The 22,500-nt window shown below is 37.3% G+C and overlaps 1 protein-coding gene across 2 annotated transcripts in view; it reads left to right on the forward strand.

The window, feature by feature from the left end:
* The window catches only part of LOC144967934 (uncharacterized), a 27,759-nt gene that overhangs the window by 3,075 nt on the left and 2,184 nt on the right, over window positions 1–22,500 (forward strand). The window contains exons 1-3 of one of the 2 annotated variants that reach the window (XM_078905725.1): window positions 6,502–6,904; window positions 7,546–7,854; window positions 8,339–9,679. In XM_078905725.1, coding sequence (XP_078761851.1) covers window positions 7,764–7,854; window positions 8,339–9,679 — 1,432 coding nt within the window. In that variant the 5' untranslated portion in view covers window positions 6,502–6,904; window positions 7,546–7,763. Of the gene's footprint in view, window positions 1–6,501; window positions 6,905–7,545; window positions 7,855–8,338; window positions 9,680–22,500 lie in introns of those variants that run through there. The other variant, XM_078905724.1, reaches the window with a different exon arrangement.

Genomic DNA, 22,500 nt, shown 5'->3' on the forward strand with positions numbered 1-22,500 from the left:
ACTCCCTTAATTGTTTTGGTTTATGTGTTATTTAGTGATTTATGAGATTGGTATCCCAAGAGCGACAATGCGGTGGAATGAACTGTATAAATGGGCATAATATTTCTTTGTTTTACTATTGCCACAAGCGATTACGTTTATGCCAGAAACTCAGATAAATCAATCGGCGATCAATAGATTATCGATGTTGTTTACTTTGATTTGAGGCGTGATAAAACAGCTTTAGAGACAACACGAAGACCCCTAGGATCGTATTCAAGGAACGTCTGGACTCCCATTTCCTGGTCTTTAGAATGGCGTTTGGCTGTTGTAATAAACCATAGGTGGCGTTTAGTGGGCTGAAAGTGATAGAAATATACACTCGGACGAAGTTAGTAATAAAAAATGGGGATCTCTGTCTTGTTAGACTGTCACACATAAACTATGCGCTAACCACACTAAAATACACGGTAAAGCCGAAGTTGCACATTGGTGGTCACACGAGACGATGGATGGAGCGTTTACCTACCACTGTTTTGAAGGACAAAAAATAGAAAGCTGTTTTGGCGTGGGTGACAAAAATTGTGGAGGAATTCATCAATCTTACAAGACATAAATTGTTGTCAATGTTTTGAATTGAATTTTGTTTTAAAATGGTTTCTTTTTTGGTTCTGATTGTTTTTCTTATCTTTTTATTTTGTGTTTTGTTTGTTTGTTTGTTTGTTTGTTGTTTATTTTTAATAGGTTGCTCTTAAAGATAATTTCACTCTCTAATGATGTTATTTTAAAACAGCTAACCCCTTTCTAAACTAAACTTTTACAAATCCAGGAGTAATGTGAGAGTGCGCTTTTATAAAATAATGAACATCGCTCTAGGATATAAAATTCTGGGCTCATCAATATAATATCACTGAAAACTGTTTAAACCAGTTTCTACGCCTTTTAATTTTGACCAAAGAAGAAAAGAAATAGTCCTTGTGTGCTTAGGCCACTGGGACCCCCCCCCCCCCCCTTTTGGGAGTTTTTGACACTATGTTTTTCAAATAATAGAACTTATTGGCCTACAAATTCACTGTTCCGTTAAAAATAAGTGTCATTTAAGGAGTTATGGCCCTTTGAAAAAGTGGTTGTGTCCCCTTGCAAAAAAGGACAAATTTCTTTCAAAGGTCTGGAGACTACAAATTTAATTCGAATTTGCAAATGGGTATCAAACTGAAGGAAATTGAATTATATCAACTATGTGAACAAGCTTTCAATTTGAAAAAATATTTTTAGATTCACAGAAGTTGAACAATTTGTCATTAATCTCATGAAGTGTCCTATCTAAACTTATGGGGCTATTTCAGTGTTTTACACAAAAATTATTTTAATTATGGCCAAAAACAGCTGTTCATTAAAAATGTAGCCCTGAAGAAAGCTATGGCCCAAGCCTCAACAACAACCTTCATATTTCTACGTCACAGGGAAAAAACTAAAGTGTACGCAACCTTAAATTTTTCTCCACTTTGTGGGATGCCAATTCATCATAATTTTCATTCTTTTAAACATGGTATTGATGTCCAGTGTCACATTTAAAAGTAAGTTTGAAGGTGTGGTTAAAAACAATAGATATATCATGAAAAAAGACTAATTTGTTCACACCCAAGTGAAGATCATTACCGAAGACTTTTGAACGAAATCGCATTGTTATATTATGAAGAATAATTGATACTCAAAAGGGATTCTTGATTCAAGATGCAGTAAGTAATAAAAAACATTCTTATGTGTTTTGCAAACATGCTTTACTCCTTAACAGTTTGCAATGCTCACCAATTTATTACATATCCTCATCATCTGTAGCAAAATCCTCTTCGTCCTCTGAAGTGTCGTCAAGGAAATCACTGTCAAAGCTATCACTACCATCCTCGGCATATGTATCTTCGTCAGTACTGGTGCAGCTTTCTTCATACACAATTTCCTGCAACTCATCTGGAATGAAATCATCTTTGAACCACTTTACTTCCAATTCATTTGCAGAATTTCTCTGCCAACCGTTATCCTCTGGTTTTGGAATGCTAGGATTCTGGCACACTGCATTCCTCCAAATGAGAGTTTGAAAGTTGGCTCTTGATATGTGCAGTGACATACTTGACTACAAGGAGGCATCTGACACAGATCAATTCCACCACTGCATGAGATGGTACCTTTCTTTCCTTTGAAAACGCTGGCGAACTATGTCATACCTCACTTTGTTGACACTTGTGCATGAGGTTTTGCCATACAGCTTGCACAACAAATGACTCTAACATGAGACAGTCATTACTCGAAACAGCTGCTGATGTTCCAAATCTGGAGAACAGAATTCTAAGATCTTCCTCCTTTTGAAGAAATTTTAGAGCTTTCAGCTTTCCTTGCCCAGCAAAGCAACTTGTTGTGTCACAGCCTGTGAATGCATGGACACCAAGTAATGCATCACACATCTGTTTAGACAAAGTCTTTGCTATCTGAGAGACATTGATTTGTCGCCTGTTGTTGCCACAGCCAGTATCAAAAATCAGGGTCTTTCCAATTGTCTCTGAGAATGAAAGGAGAAGTAAGAAGACATCCGTGTCTGGTGATCTGACAACAATTGTTTCACAGTTTGGTTGGCGGGGAAGCATATGACAGTGCAGTATAATTCGTGTGTCTGCCTCTTCCTGTGATGAGTAGAGATCTAGACAAGGTACAGCTGTGGTAAATTCATCCGTGTCACTGTAAAGTAAGGTGCATCTCTCTTCACAGACAAAGAAGATTTCCTGTTTCTCAGTTTCTTTGCATATTCGTTTACTTTCCCATTCCTTGAGGAGAAACCTGATAAGGGATCTTTTGTTATAAACGCAGCTGAGAAATGATTTCCAACGTCTGGGCACTGTTGTTGCAGATCCTCTTAACAAGTATGCATTATCTTCAGACGATCCTCTCCTCAATCTCTCACAACCTTTGATTGAATCTTCTATGTAAGTTATCAGTCACAAAGTGTACACAAGCTGCTTGTGGTAAGGAGGAAATGTAAGTTTGGCTACTTCACCAAATGTATTTGGGATTGCTGACAGAGTTTGTAACAGTGCATTGCCATCAAACAATGTAAACGGTGTTTTTTTTTTTTTTTGCATAATCCTCGAACATTAATGAATTGTCAGGCGTGAGCTTGTGCAACAGAGTTGCTTTGTTGGTCTTCAGAGGTAAACCATCTGATGAAGCAGCGACCTTGGAGTAGGTGTTAGAGGATATTGAAGAACTTTTTGAAGATCAACACTGTGCTCTTGGGACAAAACAAGAAGCTGGCCAAATAAATTTATTTGTTCCTTGATTTTGACCACGTTCGTGTCTTTTTTCACTGTTACCACTTTCCTCAATGATGCAAATGTCTTGGTCTTGTTCCGTACTTTTCCTGAGCGGACACTCTCTTTGAAGGCTTCATACTGGGAAAATTAACTCAGATTACACAGTTGACTGGAGAATTTTATTAGCTGTATGGCTTGAAATTCCTTCGGTGAATTCCTTTATGTAAGACATGAGGTCTTTACTGAGTTTTGAATCCGTGTCCAGCTCAAATTTTGCAAGCAGAGCCTCTCTAGAGCCTCCAAAATAGATATGCACTCGTATAGCCCTGTTGTAGTTCTTTCCACTCATAACCCTATCCTAGAACCATGTGCACATAGCCCTGCTTCAGTCACAATTTCTTCAAAACCAGATCCACTTTGGAGCTTTCCCAGGGCACCAAGATATGACATTATGGTGTGAAAGACACCCAGGTGAATAATGACTGTTTTGTAAAGCTGTGGGTTTTGCCAGACAATATCGTAAGCTTTCTTTGCTACAGCAAGGTCAAATGTTACAAATATATATGGCTGACCAAGCTCTTGTGTTGCCTCCAAGATAGTTGTAGCACCTTCTGTACTGTAGCTGCTTCAGTTATGGGAGCATTGATGACAGGCATATATTCAACAATTGAAGGCATGTTGGTTTCATTTTCATTTTGGGGGTTTGGAGTTGTTGATGAAAGCCAACCTTTCCAGCAAGGGAAACGTTCTCCGTCTGAATTCAACTTCATCCTACAGAACACCCACAGAAAATTATCTTGGTGCAGCTGTCTTTCTTGATTGTTTTCTACTGTTGTTGTAACACCCGGATTAATTTGTGTTATATGTCCCTGAAGCATGCCTGAATTGTGCTAGTGCAAAATCCCTCTTGTTTATTCATCCTGAAGGGAAACAAGTACACTGTAATAGATTTTTTTTTTCAAATTATAGAGAAAATGGCTATCAAGATTTAAAAACGCTATATGGCTTTGTAAAATATTTTATGATATGAGGCAAAAAATGTGAAATGACAATAAAAATTCCACTATTTATTGCATTTGAAGCAATTTTAGGGTGATAAACAATCATTTTATGCACAAAAATGAATTCACGAAAAATTGCACCCGATGACCTTTCAAGGGCCAGAACTCCTGTAAATGATACTTGAAAAAACTGTAACACCCGGATTAATTTGTGTTATATGTTCCTGAAGCATGCCTGAATTGTGCTAGTGCAAAATCCCTCTTGTTTATTCATCCTGAAGGGAAACAAGTACACTGTAATATATTTTTTTTTCAAATTATAGAGAAAATGGCTATCAAAGATTAAAAACGCTATATGGCTTTGTAAAATATTTTATGATATGAGGCAAAAAATGAGAAATGACAATAAAATTCCACTATTTATTGCATTTGAAGCAATTTTAGGGTGATAAACAATCATTTTATGCACAAAAAATGAGTTCACGAAAAATTGCACCCGATGACCTTTCAAGGGCCAGAACTCCTGTAAATGATACTTGAAAAAACTGTAACACCCGGATTAATTTGTGTTATATGTCCTGAAGCATGCCTGAATTGTGCTAGTGCAAAATCCCTCTTGTTTATTCATCCTGAAGGGAAACAAGTACACTGTAATATATTTTTTTTTCAAATTATAGAGAAAATGGCTATCAAAGATTTAAAAACGCTATATAGCTTTGTAAAATATTTTATGATATGAGGCAAAAAATGAGAAATTACAATAAAATTCCATTATTGATTGTATGTGAAACAATTTTAAGGTGATAAACAACCATTTTATGCACAAAAACGATTTCACAAAAAATTGCACCTAATGACCTTTCAAGGGCCGTAACTCTCGTAAATGACACTTGAAAAAACGGTAACACCCGGATTAATACTCAAGATATATTGTTGTTTCAGAAAAACCATGTGGCGAAAACTCCCCAGGGGGGGGGGAGGGTTTCGCCCACTGGCCCATGCACTCTTGCTTAAATCTATATTGCTAAGGTTTTATGAATTGAGAACCATACAATAAAATAGTTTTTACATAATGTTTAGACATTAGGAGTAGCAAAGAATATGCGATTTCGTTTTATTAAAGAAATTTCTTTACATATGAGAGTTACCTATACTTTTTTTTTTTTTTTTTTTTTTTTGTAATGTGCCCTCTTGCGACAACAGACGTGGATATTTATATTCAATAAAGCATTTTCTACTTTCCCATATATCCCATAAGGTTGGGATAATTTATTTTCTCCAAGCGCCACAACAACTAACGTCCAAAATTGTTCTGCATCACTCAACAAAAGACCTTTGTCTTCTGGGCGTCTAAGCGTCTATTATTATTTTCTCATCATCGGCTAATAGGATAATTCATCTTTTTTAAATACACGTATATGAGAATCAGGTTTAAAAGACAGTCGGTTGATTTGTTACACATTTTTGTTCCATTAAACATTTTATTGCAGTCTATAAATAAAACGTGATATTAAGATCATCTGTTTTAGGCGAAGTTCATATTCCCAATGCTCACAAATCACGTGTTGAACTTTGAACCGAATTGTCATATATATATATATATATATATATATATATATATATATATATATATATTTCTCTCTCTCTCTCTCTCTCTCTCTCTCTCTCTCTTTCTTTCTTTCTTTCTTTTTCGTTATCTTTCTCTCTTCCTTCTCACTCTTTGTATCTATCTAAATCTCTATCTATCTATCTACCTATCTATTCACCTATCTATTAATTTATTCATTGTCTGCTAAACTATCTATCGCTCTATATCTATCTATCTATCTGTCTGTCTATCTATCTATCTATCTATCTATCTATCTATCTATCTATCTATCTATCTATCTATCTATCTATCTATCTATCTATTTATCCCTTCCTACCTACTCTACATTTATTTCTCTCACTTGTCCTGAATTTCCTATATTTCTATTTTAAAATATTTCTAAAAGTGACCCGTGATCGTGCTCAAAGTTCACACGCGTCAAAAGACAACGTTGCAGTTTTCTGCAAAATACCATATAATCTTCCTCGTATTCCCTGCACGAATAATAAAACTATTATTAGGTAACTTTAATGTGCTTTTTTTTTTTTTTTTTTTTTTTTTTTGGTCCCATCCATATATTTTACCTTTTTTTCGTTTCTGTCGCATCCCCTCTCGTCATTTCTGTGATTTATGGGACACGTTGTTCTATGTGCCAGGAATAAATGTGCTGTATCCAATCTGACACATTTGACATCTCCATCACAGTTCATTGCTGCTATGACCTGACCTTTGACACGGGAAGTGATACGGAGGAAGATGGTCACAAAAAAGCAAAGGATTGTTCACTGGATTATTAGTGATGCTAAGATGTGCATAATGAATTAATGACCACAACTTGGTTTACCTTGTGGAATTCAAAATGAAGTCATATTGTAGCTCCTTTTGGATTTTCAAATCATATCAAACCAGAAAAAAGGATGGGTTTTCTTACTCATTTTGACTGAAAATTGTAATGGACATATGGCCTTCTTTTAGGTTACGCTTCCTTTGTGGCGTTTCCATCACTGCAGATTGCGCCCTAACGACCTTTATGGGTAATGATAAAATTTTTCGTAAAACATTTTGTAAAGTCAATTTTACTTTCTCGAATTGTTTCATATTTTGACAAAAGTCAACAATAATACATTCTTGTCAAAAGAAATTTTTACCGGAATTTTCTTTAGTTTCTGGAAGTACCCCCCCCCCCCCAACCACCACCAACCCACCCCTCTCCTCATTGCTGAAAACAGGGGAGATATACTCTTGCTTTGTCCCGTAAAGCTCCCTATGACTATATGCGTTTCTTCTATTTTAATCCTCTGATCTCAGAAAGAACGATAATCACAAAGGACAATGCCAACAAAAATGGGCTTGTCTCTACATATAAGGGTTGTTGGTTTCAAGACCAAGAAAATATAATATAATAATCAACCCTAACTAATCCTATCAACATGCAAACTATCTTCATAATTCTGGTCACTGTACTAAAGGATCAATCAGAATCAAACGCATTTCCCCAATAACCGTCGTTTGACTTCATGTGGAAATCTAATCTTTTCCATGAATGGTTTTGGAAGGCTCTGACTGAGTTCCGTTGCCAGAAAACAGCTATTTGTTCAAGGACTATTTTTAGATTAAAATAATTTGGTCTTAACGTCAGTTTAACGTGCAATTTACCATTTTCTCTGATCCTCAGATACGACGACCATTTGAAGACTGGACAACAAAAACAAGATAGAAAGAAGAGAGGAATAAATAATTGAAGAACTAAATAAAAAGAAATATCAATTATCTATTTTAAGAAAAAGATATTGAAGGAAGAATATATTCCTTTAAAACACCAGAAAACGAAAACTAAAAAGTAAAATACATTATTCTAAACACTAAACAGAACTAAAAAGAAAGCCAAACAAAATGAAATTGAACTTCATCCTCTGCGTCCTTGCAGCGATCGCCAGTCTGACTGGGGCCCAATCCTACAGATACAGCAGATATGGCAGAAGAAGTAAGTGCACCAAAATACAATAATTTACTTCATAGTACTTGTGATCACGTAGACCTATTGACTATTTATAATTTTTTATTTCAATTTTATGTTACGATATCATTTTTCTAAATATTGAGATTCATTTAAGACCTTGCTAGAAACGTTGTATTCCTTTGCCAATCTCATTTTAAAGGCTACATTTATACTCCTCCAAAGTGTGAAATTGGCCTGACAAATTTTAATAAACTTTAGCCCAGCCTCGTGTCCTCATTTATAACTTACACTCCTTTGGGTGTGAATGAGTACATAGCTAAATGTAGAGACGAATGGTAAGAATGTCAAGACAAGAGGTGGGATGTGCATTAGGCTGAATGAGAAATAATGAATCAATGTAACCACATTGAGTTGGTAATATCAAGAAAATATATTATATACTTGTGTGCTATTATTGTCAGTTTTAATCGGGGTTTCTTTTTCCTCTCTTTCTCATTCAACTTTACAGGATCATCTCGTCCTGCCTCCCGCCTTTTTGGCAGCAGTATCACATCACGAAGTCGATACGATCCGTCACGGCGTCCTGCGAGTCGCCCGTTCACTATCCCAGGATTTGAGCTAGCATTTGGATCTCCAACTTCGGTCTCATTATCGCCATCCCAAAATTTCCAAAATAATCTCGGATTCAACATTGGATTTGGAGGACCGGCCTTTGCAGATCCTGTTGCAGGCCTCTACGACACAATCACTGTTGGAGATGGGATGGGATTAGGTCAGGGATCAGTGGCTGGAATCAATGATTTTGCTGCTTTGAATCCTGCTGCTAACACTCGCTCTAGCTTAAGTCGAGAGGCAAACACAGCTATGGACCCGTCTCTGTTCAACTCTAGACAGCAACAGAACAAGATCGGTACGCATGATTCATTCCTGGGCTCCGGTGGTCTAGGATTCCAAAACGTAAATATTGGAATCACTGGTAACCAGGATTCCACCCAATTCCTCACGACCTCCTCTGGAAATTCTAACGGATTTACTACACTGGATTTAACATCTGCAGCTACCAATCCACAACTTGGCATAGCTAATTTTGGGTCTCAGCTTGGAGGAATTGTTCCCACACAAAATCCTCTAGGGGCTGGTCAGCTAAACAGAATGGGAGCTGTCCAGTTTATCGATGCTTCAAGCATTGGAAACGAAGCTTTGGGCATTGGTCTATCAAGTCTTGGGTCTCCAGCTGCGAATTTGCAGGCGGCACTGACTCAATTTGAAATGCCGTCTGGTTCTGGACTTGTCGATGCCAATAATCTTCATGAAATTCTATCCGGACAGCAGAAAAATCTTCAGAACCAATTAGGAATTGAAGGTTCTCAGTTAGAACTTGGAGCTAACGCATTAGGTTTGGACACAAATCAGTTAGGACTTGGATCGAACCCATTAGGACTGAATGCCAATCAATTAGGATTTGGATCTAACCCACTAGGATTGGCTACTAATCAATTAGGACTTGGATCTAACCCATTAGGACTCGATGGAAATCAATCGGGACTTGACAACAAGCAACTAGAAATGGGACAGAATAAGATTTTACTAGATTCAAATTCTCTATCTAACACGTTGGGATTAGATGGGAACCATGTCATTATCCAAAGCGAGCAGATGGATTTGCCAAAACTCGGACAGTCTTCTCTCTCAGCCGGAAATCAGGTGATTCTGGACTCTTCCGGTGGCGAAATGAGCATCTTGGGAAATCAGATCGGCCTTGGCAACGGCCAGTCATTGATAAACAGCAACCAGATTGGAGGTGAACTGAGCCAATTGGCAGCACTCAACTCTGCAGCCGCTTTACAAGGTAAGGGCATATTTCTGTTTTGTATGAGTTAGGCCCAATATTTCAATTCTTGTCAATAATATACACGCACATATATTATATGTTGGCCCATAAACCTATCCTCATACACATCGAGACACTTTTTGATATAGCCACATATTAAACCGCACATTACGCGAAGAAGAACGAGAGAGAGAGAGAGAGAGAGAGAGAGAGAGAGAGAGAGAGAGAGACTAGAAGAGAGTGAGAAAAGAAGAGAGAGAGAATAGAAGAGAGAGAGAGAGAGAGAGAGAGAGAGAGAGAGAGAGAGAGAGAGAGAGAGAATAGATCGTCTAAATATCGGATGGCCAAGTTTAGCACAACAGTCATTGGGCTCAATATAGCTGGGCCCATTTCATGCTTATTTTCAGCTGCTTTATTTGACGTCATTTTTAACTCATTTTTTTATTGTTGTAATAAACAACACATTTTTCAACTTCGTTGGAGAACTACACGGAGCTTTTTATTTGGGCTCGTAGAAATAAATTTTTGCATGTAGCATCTTATATATTTCGTTCATTTATAGTAGAATTCTTTCCCAATGTTAAGGAATTGATTGTATTCAAAATGAAAGGAACCGCTAACTGGTATTAATTCAATGCAAGTACTCCCACCTAATTGTCATACTCGTTAATCGGAAGGTTGGCACACAAACTACGTGCTAAAAATGATGGCGTCTATTTTCAATGGGATTTGAAGAAATAAATTTAATTTTTCGATAAAACATCACGTCTACTAAGTCTCATCATATACGCAAACCATCTTCATGTCAATTGTAAACGCCATTCAAAATTTGGTGATGATTGGTCCATTGGTTTTCGAGCCTTAGTGTGCATAAAAAATCCTATTTGCGAAATAAATAAAAAGATATAGTTCTGAAAAAAAAATCTTGATAACAGAGAATACTGTTTTAAAAGCCAGAACAAAAACAACTAACCTCATATTTTTGGATGGACACAAGAAAACTGTTTAAGAAAAATGCTATTTGTTTCGTAACGAATGTGACGATTTTGCTATAGTTGGTAAGGTAAGATCATGAGTGAAAGCAGTTTTCATGGATCTCTATCGACTTGCACTTATTTGCAGGTCTGATAACCCATTCATTATAGGCTCATTGTTGTAATGGAAAGCTAAAAAAATGTCTATTACGACATTGTTAAACCAGGCCCATAAGTGGGTTCGGATCACAGACCTCCATATATGTACACGTCGATCTCTAATGATATAGCAGCTTATACTGCCGTACTATTGGGGGGATGGGAGGACAAAAATAAAACAGAAACAAACAAAATACAACAACAACAAAAACAAAACAAAAACAAAAACACATTTTTAAAAATTAGGCCGGAAAACTCGTCCTTCGATATCGATTGATTAAAATGGCCTTCATTCGTCAAAAACTCTCAAACTTGGGACTTGGAACCTGGGGTAGGAAGTCATATCTATTTTTGTACTGTCCGTCATTTTTCATATGCTCAATCTAAGTTTCGGTCGGTTTCGGCTAAATAAAGTCATTGCTTACGTTTTTGTTAACCAGTCTTATACCAAAGCCCTCGAAGTCACAGATTTGAAAATTTTGGCAAGATGTGGTAATTTTAATCGGTGGATTCGTAATTGAATGATGCGTTTCCAATTTTTTAAATGTGCTTTTTCTGAGCACGGCAGTTTAGGCAATGTTTTAAATGACAATTTTTAGAGGCCACAGAACACCTTGGTAAACCTGCGATGCATTTGTGTTGTCACTCTTTCACGTCTCATCTGAGTGTTTGAATAGAAAGTAACAGTTTCATAAAAAAATGGAGAAAAAACAAACAAACAAAGATTAAAAAAACAACAAGCCTAAAACAATCAAATATACAAACAAACTAAAGACAACTACGCAACATGAAGCGTTTCAGATTCAAATTATTCCTCAGCCAAAATCCAAATCAATATGAACGGCAATACAGTATGTAAAGTCTGTAGACGAGGGCAGAGGTCAACAGAACATCATTTCAAAATGTCCGATATGTAAAGTCTGAAGACGAGGGCAGAGGTCATCAGAACATCATTTCAAAATGTCAGAGTCCGAAGACGTGATGTTTAACCAATTATATATTTCACAAACGATGTGACACGCAGCAAATGATATTTCAATACAATTTCACGAAATGATGAAGCTATGTAGTTTTGCATTATTCCAACTGTCTTCTATATGTGTAATGTTTATTTTCTATGAAAATAGTCCTTTTTCATAAATAAAAGCACCATTTCACTCGTGGGTTTGCATCACTGATTCTCTCTCCCCCCCCCCCCCCCCCCTCTTTTTTAAAAATCCTAAACGCCATCCCTTTCAACCTAGATTACTTCACATCACATAAGAAACATTGGTAAATAATCACTGACAGCGACACGGACTTAAATGAAGCCTAAATTGCATCATTTTTACAAATCTCTCAATTAAAGATTACAATAAGATCATTGACCTCCCGCGGTACTAATTTCGAGCAAGTCCCCAATACCGCTGTACGATTATGTGAGCGCGCATTGGGAATGAGTTCGACATTTCAAACGTAGGAGTTCAAGAATCCTTTTAACATAACCCTCCAATTATTCACCTAGAGATCTGTTCTTTATTACACCAATTTGTGTTCGAATTGACCATAAGAATTATCACTGAGGTCAAGATATCATTATCTACTTTTAGTAAAGCCGGATATGCAGCGCAATATATATATATATATATATATATATATATATATATATATATATATATATATATATATATATATATATATATATATATATATATATATAACTGCTACGATATGTTTTTTTTAAGGACGGTAGAGTCGCTCGCAATATTTTTGTTATTTAATTATATTAAAGTCGGGGTTTTTTATCTCCAAAAACCAAAGAGGTATAACGAATTAAGTTTTAATGCAAGAACAAGTAAAAATAAAAGCCGACCTTGCGACTGAAAATGTCACCCTATAAAGAATAGTATCATATATACATTTGATGTTTCAAAACGCAGAAGACACATATCTAAATTTTGAATTACGACGTTCTTGTATTTTCATAGCCTTCAATATTTATGTTGTGATCATCGTGTTTGACCCAAGGAATTTACCCAATGGAAACCGTACGGTGCTCTTATTGGCTAACCAACCAGCGGCCTCGATGAGAAAAATATTCTCCATTTTGATGTTGGCTGGGAATCGCGTTACTATAGTAAACAAGCGCTGATCGGCCGTTCATGAAAACAAGTTGCTGCTCGCTCGTTTAACTCAAAATTATTCAAAACGATCTCTCTAAAATGATATAAATGTGACTTCTTAAGGTTTTCTTCACGGTCAAAACCACACAACATTCTATTAATGATTACGTCCGAGGCAAAAAGGAATATTTACAGGTCGACCGAGAGTTGAACTCGTGAGACGACAAACATCAATGCGAAGTGAAGCGAGAGTCAAGCTATTGTTTGTCTTGTCCTATTCTATATAGAGAAAATGATAAATAGTATAGCCTCGTGTGTGAGTGGTTGCGTGTCATAGTCTTGTTTTTAAATTGTTTCTGTTGTTTATGTGTGTAGTGATGACTCTCTCACACTCAATTTCAATGCCGAAAGAGGAATTCCCGCACACAAGAAAGGGGAATTGGGGTGGTATTTGGCATACATATTGTAAAGTATCTAGTTCTAAATAGATAACTGATTAGAATTATATTATGATATATAAACACAATGCCAAATACAATTCCGAAGTTTCCTTATTTCAAATGAAGTAAAGCTCCAAAACCTAATGGTAGTGATTGTAGTACTGAGTGTTAGTGAGGTGATGTGGTGTTGGTGGTGGTTGTAGTTGTAGTAGTAATAGTGATGATGATGTGGTGGTGGTGATGATTGTAGTTGTAGTAGTAGTGGTAGTGATGATGATGTGGTGGTGGTTGTAGTAGTAGTGGTAATGGTAATGATATGGTGGTGGTGGTGGTTGTAGTAGTAGTGGTCGTGATGATGATGATGTGGTGGTGTTTGTAGTAGTAGTGGTAATGATGCGGCTATGTGGTCTAGTAGTATGACACTCGCTTCCGGATCGGAAGGTCCTGGGTTCGAGCCTCGCGCTCAGCGCATAGTTGAGTCCTTGGAAAAGGCTCTTTACTCACATTCTCTCACCGTACTCAGGTGTAAAATGAGTACCTGGCCGTTAACAGAGTTATCTTTGTCCGAAAAATTGTAATATCGCCTAACAGGCGTCATGTCCCGTCTTACATGTTAAATGTTGACCAGGGACCCCTTGTAAAGCGCTTTGAGCACATTTAGTAGATATTGCACGATATAAAGCTCAATTAAAAAAATATTTCAATGATGATGATATGGTGGTGGTGGTTGCAGTAGTAGTAGTGGTAGTGATGATAATTGGTGGTGGTGGTTGTAGTTGTAGTAGTAGTGATAGTGATGATGATGTGGTGGTGGTTGTAGTAGTAGTGGTAGTGATGATGATGTGGTTGTGGTGGTTGTAGTAGTAGTTGTAATGGTGATGATATGGTGGTAGTGGTGGTTGCAGTAGTAGTGGTAATGGTAATGATATGGTGGTAGTGGTTGGTTGTAGTAGTAGTGGTAATGGTAATGATATGGTGGTGGTTGTAGTAGTAGTGGTCGTGATGACGATGTGGTTGTGGTGGTTGTAGTAGTAGTGGTAGTGATGCTATTGTGGTGGTGGTTGTAGTAGTTGAGGTAGTGATGTGGTGGTGGTTGTAGTAGTAGTGGTGGTGGTGGTTGTGGTAGTAGTGGTAATGATGATGATATGGTGGTGGTGGTTGCAGTAGTAGTGGTAGTGATGACGATGTGGTTGTGGTGATTGTAGTAGTGGTAGTGATGATGATGTGCTGGTGGTGGTGTAGTAGTAGTGGTAGTGATAATGATGTGGGGCTGGTGGTTGTAGTAGTAGTAGTGTTAGTGATGATATTGTGGTGGTGGTTGTAGTAGTAGATGATGTGGTGGTTGGAAAACACATTACAGGTTATTAAATACATGATTACACACATTCTCTAACTTCATTTTTTGACAGCTTCGTTGTGCCATAAATATACGCAACAGTTCTGAAACATTTTATTGTGGATTTTGATATTGTTTGTTGTTTTTCTTGTGTCGTTATGTTGACATAGATACCGAATGAATGGTAATTACTACATTCTCAGCCAACAACAAAATGGCGCTGAATGCTTTCATTGGTGGACACTTTTTAGGCTTCGTACGTATTCTCATTCGTTTAATTCTATGGTTTGACCACACACATTTTTGATGTCGTGTGTTTATTTTTGGTCATAAAACTGGGTTAGGAAATCATATCTATTTTTGTGCTGCCTATCCTTTTTCGTATTCTCAATTTAGGTTTGTTAATCATATTGCCTTATAAGGTGTGTTTTGCATCGGCTTCTTTCTATATAATGTCGTTGCCTAGGCTACCGAGAGAAAAAACGTTCGTTATATTTGTTAACTTGTCTCATCCCAAACAGCTCGACAAGGATAGTTACTATCGTCACAAATGTCATGGCTGCCATATGTCAAACGCGTAGTGTTGTGTTGTCGTTGTTCTGATTACAGACACAACGCAATAAAGACGTCATACTTAGCCTATTCCCTCAACATGGCGGCCTTTTGTCAGTGGTTTTTTTTTCACGATAGGCGACTTTTGTGTGTAGTTACTGCGTCATTCAGCATCATCAATGAACGGGCAGGTTGATTTTGAATGAACGTGGAAGGTGGCAGAAGGCAAAACAAAGCAGGTCGTTGTTGGAGCATGTTACGAAAATGTCCTCAGCAATAAATAAACTTAATCTTAGCTGTCCTCTTGATAGGCTATTATACTGTGGAAATTAAGACCGCCAATTCATGTATATGTAATGTATATTATTACATCCCATGACTTCCGTTACCTCGACTTCCGTTATGCCATTTTTGGCCTTGTTAATTGCCACATGGGTTGTGATAGAAGTGTTTTATAACCCAACACTTCATCACTGTCTAGTTATTTATATATCTTTCAATGAATTCCTTATGCACTGGTGTCCATAGATGTCATGTTATTTGACTTTGTGCTAAAATGTCGTTTTTACGTAGTAGAGGAGCATAAACAAAACTATTTTTTTACGTAAACAAAAGTATCACATCCTTTGAAGAAATGAGAGGGAAACAATTTTACGAATACTTTTTTGTTCATAAAGCATTGTTTTGTAATGATATTTTACAGTAAAATAGAATAGGATTTTTGAGTACCATTAGCCATTTTTAAATACTCAAGTGTGCTTAACAGTTTACAATTCACAATAAAACAGAGAAATTTATATTTGTTTCGACTGGCGCTGGAACACACACACGTCTTCTGTGATGTACCATCACCAGTGTTCTCCCCAACTTTACTTTTTTTTCATCTATAAAGAGATATAAAATTATTTTTAAAAAGACTTCTATAGAAAGTATTGACAAATGATCGCTGAACTGTACGTCTGTCAAAGTATAAGTGTTCTAACATTCATTTGAGAATTGTTGGTTTTGTTGGACATTAACAGTAAACTGTGTGTATATTATTTATAGCTCATGGGGTTATTTGAAACTTACAGTTGTGAATATTTCAGTAAGACAATAAATAAATTTAGCTGTAGTTGTTTTGGGCGTGACATGGTAAGAAACTGACCAATCTATTCTTTTAGAAATAGGGCTGGAGGTTAACATTATTCCGTACAATCCATGCTAAATTTTGCCAACGAGCACAGAATTAGTGACAAATCTAAACATTGTAAGACGACCTTTTACAGATTTATATACGAGGAACTTGAAAACCTTTTTAAAAAAAATTAAAGGTAATTGTATAACCCGTTGACTCAAATAGCTATTTAGGATATCTGCTAGGACATAATGATCGGTCTTTCGACCTTGGCCTTGGAAATCGCCATCTGGCCACCTGTTGCTAGATTCATTTGCATGCATCTACAGACGTTATTATCTGACCGATTTTGATCGTTGATAGCTCAAAAGATTTGTCTCAATTAATGTTAATTTCCACAAGACAGTTATATAAACATTAAAACAGATCAGTCCATATTCGTAATAGCCTTTATTTCTCGACAAACATTGCGGGTTCTCAATTTTTCGTTCAAATTAACACTTTACTTTCTATTTATTGTATTCTTAATACATTTTGAAGTTTGTACTCTTATTTTTTTAAAGAGTTGCAAATTTTTTTCAGATCCTAGGCTTTTCAGGTCGCTCCCATCTCTCTCTTTCTTCAGTAACAATTATGTGAATAGTCATGCTAGGTCAGGAACCCACATAATTTTGTAACCTGGGAATAAGGCCTACATATATATTTTTTTAAATCGCATACATAGACACACAAACACACACACATAAACACACACACATATACACACACAAAGGCGCGCGCGCATACACACATAAAAAACACACACTCACAGACACATACATACAGACGCTCAAAAGTACACTTTCTGTGACAGATCATAGGTCTTTTTTTTTCTTTCAAAATTTAAAGTAAAGAACGAAACGGTTGTATTCGTCTTTTAGCCAAGATCTATATCGTTGATTCCTCGTCCTCTCCAAGTGTCATTGTTACGTCGTTAGGTGTTAATCTCCCAGTTAAGGATTAATGTATTTTTGGGGGTCTTTTTCTGACCAAATCTCATCCGGTCTCGCAAGAGAAGGTAACTGGCCAGTCAATGTGATATATCATGATAATGAATGTTGCCAACTGATTAATCCATCCCATAAATTCAAACCAAACGACCGACACCATATCTTGCAAGCTGCCAACCAAGCGTCTCACTCTAGCTGTCAAGTTACGCCGATAAGTGAGAGGTTTGGGAGAAAAAGGTACAAGAAAACAACACGACGAGCGAGATTTATGGTACTTAGATGTTCCCGATTATGTCATACTCTGTCATGGTAATACCTTCTACTTCTGCTCCTATTTTGCAGCCTTTTGGTATCCTATCTTGCAGCTTAGAAACAAAGAAAGCAGAATATTGCCATTTTTAGAAGCAAGCGATACATCATCGAATTTTACTTGTTTGTTTGTTTCATTCTTTTTTTTTTTAATTGTGTGCCGAAGATAAATTTGGGCAGCTAATCACATGCTTATTTCAAAACTCATGTTTATCATTTTTACCCACTCATCGAATTATTGGTAACTTTAACTTTTAAGGGCACAGTCAACACATCTTTCAGACATTAGGAAAATCCTAATAAAACGTATAGGCTACTCTTATGGACGTTATCTGTGTTCATAATGGCCACAATAGTTTTCATTTCTAAACTCAACTTGCACATCACTCTGACAATTATTATGTAGCCTACACGACATGATTTGAAAAAAACCCAACTCCCCAAACAATGCAAAATGCTGAAAACGGAAATTCCACAATCATTCCTTGTTGTTTATATAACATTTTTGACCAAGATTGAGAAATAAATTGACTCGAGAGATAAGCACCGTTTTTACGAAGTCAATGAGTTCTCGATTTTGGTTAAAAATCGTTTTATAACACAATTGGATTCAATAGTCTGATGTCACGTCGCCCAGCAACGACGAGCAGCGTGGTTCTAAACAAAGAAAATTGATACTTTTTATTCTTCATGCTGGCTAGAACTTTTCATATGTCATATGATCAGAATGTATAAAAGTCAAAACATGATCATATTTATTATGTTTTTCTCCTCTGGATACACTTTTATGCTCGTCGGAGAAATATTTCATAAGGGTGTCCGCCATTGTTCCGATAGTTTAGAGCCAGTTACTAAGTTACCATGCGTCATTACGAGGGAAGTGACGTCATGACTGTTGAAGGCTGTTCCCCGTGGGGGATAACTCATAAAATATGAAATGGTGAAACTTGATAGAATTCCATTTTATGATTTAATTGTAGCAATGATTTATTTTAGTTTTTGAAGGAGAACAAACATGTACAATAATTAAAGCGCTCCTTTGAGTCGCATTCTCTTTGACTCAGAAGTTGGTGGTTAACTTGAAGACAGTAAATCCTAATTGAATTATATTGTGGAGGAAATATTTATATGACAACAAGATATATCATAGAAATTGGATTTTTATGTCTCGTCCACCAAAAAGCTTATTATCTATCATAATATATTATGTTTTTTGTTTTCTTTTTTTTTTTCTTCTCAAATAAGTCAGCTGTTGGGCTGCTGAGTTGCGAAAATATGATTTAATTATTAGAGGAACGTTAGAGTGGGGCATTAGGTAACTGCTTTATTTATAATTGCTGACTTCTGGGTCAGATGTAGCATATTATGTCTAGGTCTTGACTCAGACATCACTTTGTGTTCTACGTCATCAATCGGTCAGATATCCTTGTTTATCCGACCTGGAGAGAGAGAGAGAGAGAGAGAGAGAGAGAGAGAGAGAGAGAGAGAGGGAGAGAGAGAGAAAGAGAGAGAGAGAGGTCATATCGTGCCACTATTATTGCATGTATATTTTTTTCACTCTATGATGGCTTCTGCAGTTTAAATATATATATATATATATATATATATATATATATATATATATATATATATATATATATATATATATATATATATATATATATATATATATATATATATATATATATATTACTGGTCACTCGTGTGTGTGTATGTGTGTGTGTTTGTTTGTCTCTTCACTACTGCACTCTAGTGGCGGTCCTTGGCAAGCTTAAGGACCACGGTCCTACGGTCCTTGGGAAATGAAGACCGCAAGGACCGGTCCTTTTCGACATTGAACATTCCTGAGAGACTGTTGGAAATTCGAACCGGTTTGACCTTTGAGAGCGTGGGATCGTTCATTCTTGAACCGTTAAAGACCGCTACACGATGAAAACCGTGGCCTACAGGAGTAAAACACACGGAGTAGTCACACTCATTTCAAATTGTAACCTAATTAGAGAAGAGGGGTGATGCCTTCTTTATTTGCTCACCGTACTTCATTGTTACTTCGATAATTTAATAAAATTTGAAATTTATCCCCATTAACGGAGATAATGGCATCGCCCAAGGCGTTGATCGAGTTGTTCGGGGCGTTGATACACACACCCAACTCCTACCCCCCCCCCCCCCACACACACACACACACATTAGAGGGCAGCGAGCATTGAAGAGTAAGAGAGAGACGTGAAGTTATAATAAGAGGGGGTGGATGAGGTGATAAGAGGGGTCGATGGTGACTTTTCGCCAGATCTAACAAACTCAGCTACCCATTCATTGCTGAGTAGACAGGGATTCAGAAAAAAATCGACTGCACCCGGGATCGATCTATGGCCCTTTGCGTATAAAGAGAGTGCTCTATCAACTGAGCTATCGGGGTCCCCAAATATTCTATTGGACTTTTTTAAAATTCAGACGTTATAACTGGGTTTTTTGGAAGGAAGAAACTAATGAAACTCATATTATTTGATTAGTAATAACACCAAACGAAATTTTAATATTATTGTATTATTTTAAATGACAACACTGCGATAGAAAGGAGTGGTGACAAGAGATGGACAAAAGAAAACAAAAAATCGGATTTGCTACTTGCTAGGTTCGACACACACACACACACACACACACAAACACACACACATCTTTAGTAGTCACATACATTTCAAACAATAACCCATTAGAGAAGAGGGGTCATGCCTTCACCATAGATCATTGTCATTGCGATCATTATGGTGTAGTAAATTTTGAAATTTACCCCGTATAATGGAATCGTCCAAGGCGTGCGCCTCCTGTTCCCCCCATCTCACACACGAAAGGGCGGTTTGCGGAGTGGAGGTTGGTGGTCGTCTGCCTGTATGGTCGTCTGTGTCGTTTAGTGTATGGCAAAGGGGGTGGGTGCAATTAATTAAGTGGGATGGGTGGTGATTGGTGGAAGATAGGCAACCGAAGCAACGAATCGCTGGGGAAGTAGTAGGCTATGGCGCGAGACCGTAGGACCGTGGTCCTTGCAAGGACCGCCCCGCACTAGTTGAAAGGTGATAAGAAGTGAGGACCGGCGCCGGTCTTCCCCTCTGGGACCGGTCTTCGGTTCACAGCTAAAAGACCGTCGGACCGCGGTCCAGACCGGTCTTCAGCGCGGCACTACTGCACTCATTATTGGTCACTCGTGTGTGTGTATGTGTGTGTTTGTTTGTTCTTCAATACTGCACTCGTTGGTCACTCGGCTCTCTATCACCTTGTCAAGCCCATTAATCTGTCGATAATTCACAGCAATTGACACAATGAATTGTTCTCCTGACCTGCACATCTGCTGGTCATCGGCTTGGCGTGACCCTGTTACTGTGACCCATGGCGTGTTCCAAGCTGACCCCATCGCTCATGCGCAATGACGTATCTCTCCTATGATTACCCAATTCAGCCCTTGTTCCATTAATCCCTCTGGACATTCGTAGTAAACATGGAGGACACACTTCAAAGGCTTGAATTATTGGATGGATAAAATTCTTAACTTAAGTTACCTCTTAATCCTCTTTGGAACTCATGGCCGAGTAAATAATTGAGATGAGAAAAATGCTGTGACACCAAACATTTGATATTATTTGAATTTGTATGTATTCATAACAGGCTGTGTGACACAGATTACGATGATTGCGCATACCGACCCTTACTTTGTTGAGATAATAAAATGATAGGCTGGAAATGTATATTGGTAAACATGCTATGGGAACATGAATTTAGATACTAACATCTAGGAAAACAACAGAACGCCCAGACTTTAATCAAGTAGAGCAGCCATATATTTGTTACGCAATTATATAAATACAGAATATTTAAGGATCAAATGTATTCATTTTTTGAAAACTAATAGACTAAGCTTGTATATTCATTGACCTGAATAGGTCTTTTTTCCCCATTTGTTTCAAATCTTGAACCGTTTCCTTGTCGTGTAGTCGCATTGCAATTACAGCCTTGAAGCATTGTTTGTAAAGCTCCGATTGTTCAATCATATTTACTTACTACTTCCAGTGTAATCTCATCAGAGGTCCACTGGAAATGGCTCGCCATTCTTCCCGGTCTCGTACCAGTCTGTTGCATCACTTGCCATCTAAGTCCATCTTTAGATGTCGTCTAGCCATCTCGGGGGACGCCCACTTGGTCTCTTGCCCTCTACTTCGGCAATGTTTTACAGATGATGATATGTTGTTTAGTATGGCCAAAGTATTTCAATATCCTGGTCTTTTTTGACTTCAATACTTCCCGGCGCATGTTAAGATTATTTCAGACTTCCCCAGTAGTCTTTTTTGTTTCCAGCTCACTCTATCCATGCGTCGAAAACTTCATACTCCGAATGCAGCTATTGGCTTTTCCAGGTGATTATTTAGCGTCCATCTTTATGATCCGTACAGATTGAACAGAGCATTTCAGTATTCTGATCAGTGATATCTATTGCATGTAGCTAAAGTATGGTTTTCAATTCTTCAAAACGTTTTCTTGCTATTTATATTCCGGTTCGGACCTTGAGCTCACCTGAGCCATTTGTAACTACACACAAACTACTACAACAATATCTAGTCATGTCTATTTCAGAGACTTTCTTGCGATTACACATTAACACGGCCGTAAACACTCTGAAAAAACAGGGATTTCAAATTTTGGCTGAAGTCCCAGGTTTGACAGTTTTGCCAAGATGAAGGTAAATTTAATCGATCGATATTAAAAGGACGATGGCTAAAATTTTTAATGTGTGTTTTGTTTTGTTGTTTTTTTTAGAGTACTGCAGAACAGTTGTTGCCATGTTTCGTAAATTTATGCATTACACTTCTGT

The sequence above is a fragment of the Berghia stephanieae genome, chromosome 3 (assembly GCF_034508935.2).
Source record: "Berghia stephanieae isolate SIO BIC M18660-M18661 chromosome 3, UCSD_Bste_1.3, whole genome shotgun sequence".
Taxonomy (NCBI): Eukaryota; Metazoa; Mollusca; class Gastropoda; order Nudibranchia; family Aeolidiidae; genus Berghia; species Berghia stephanieae.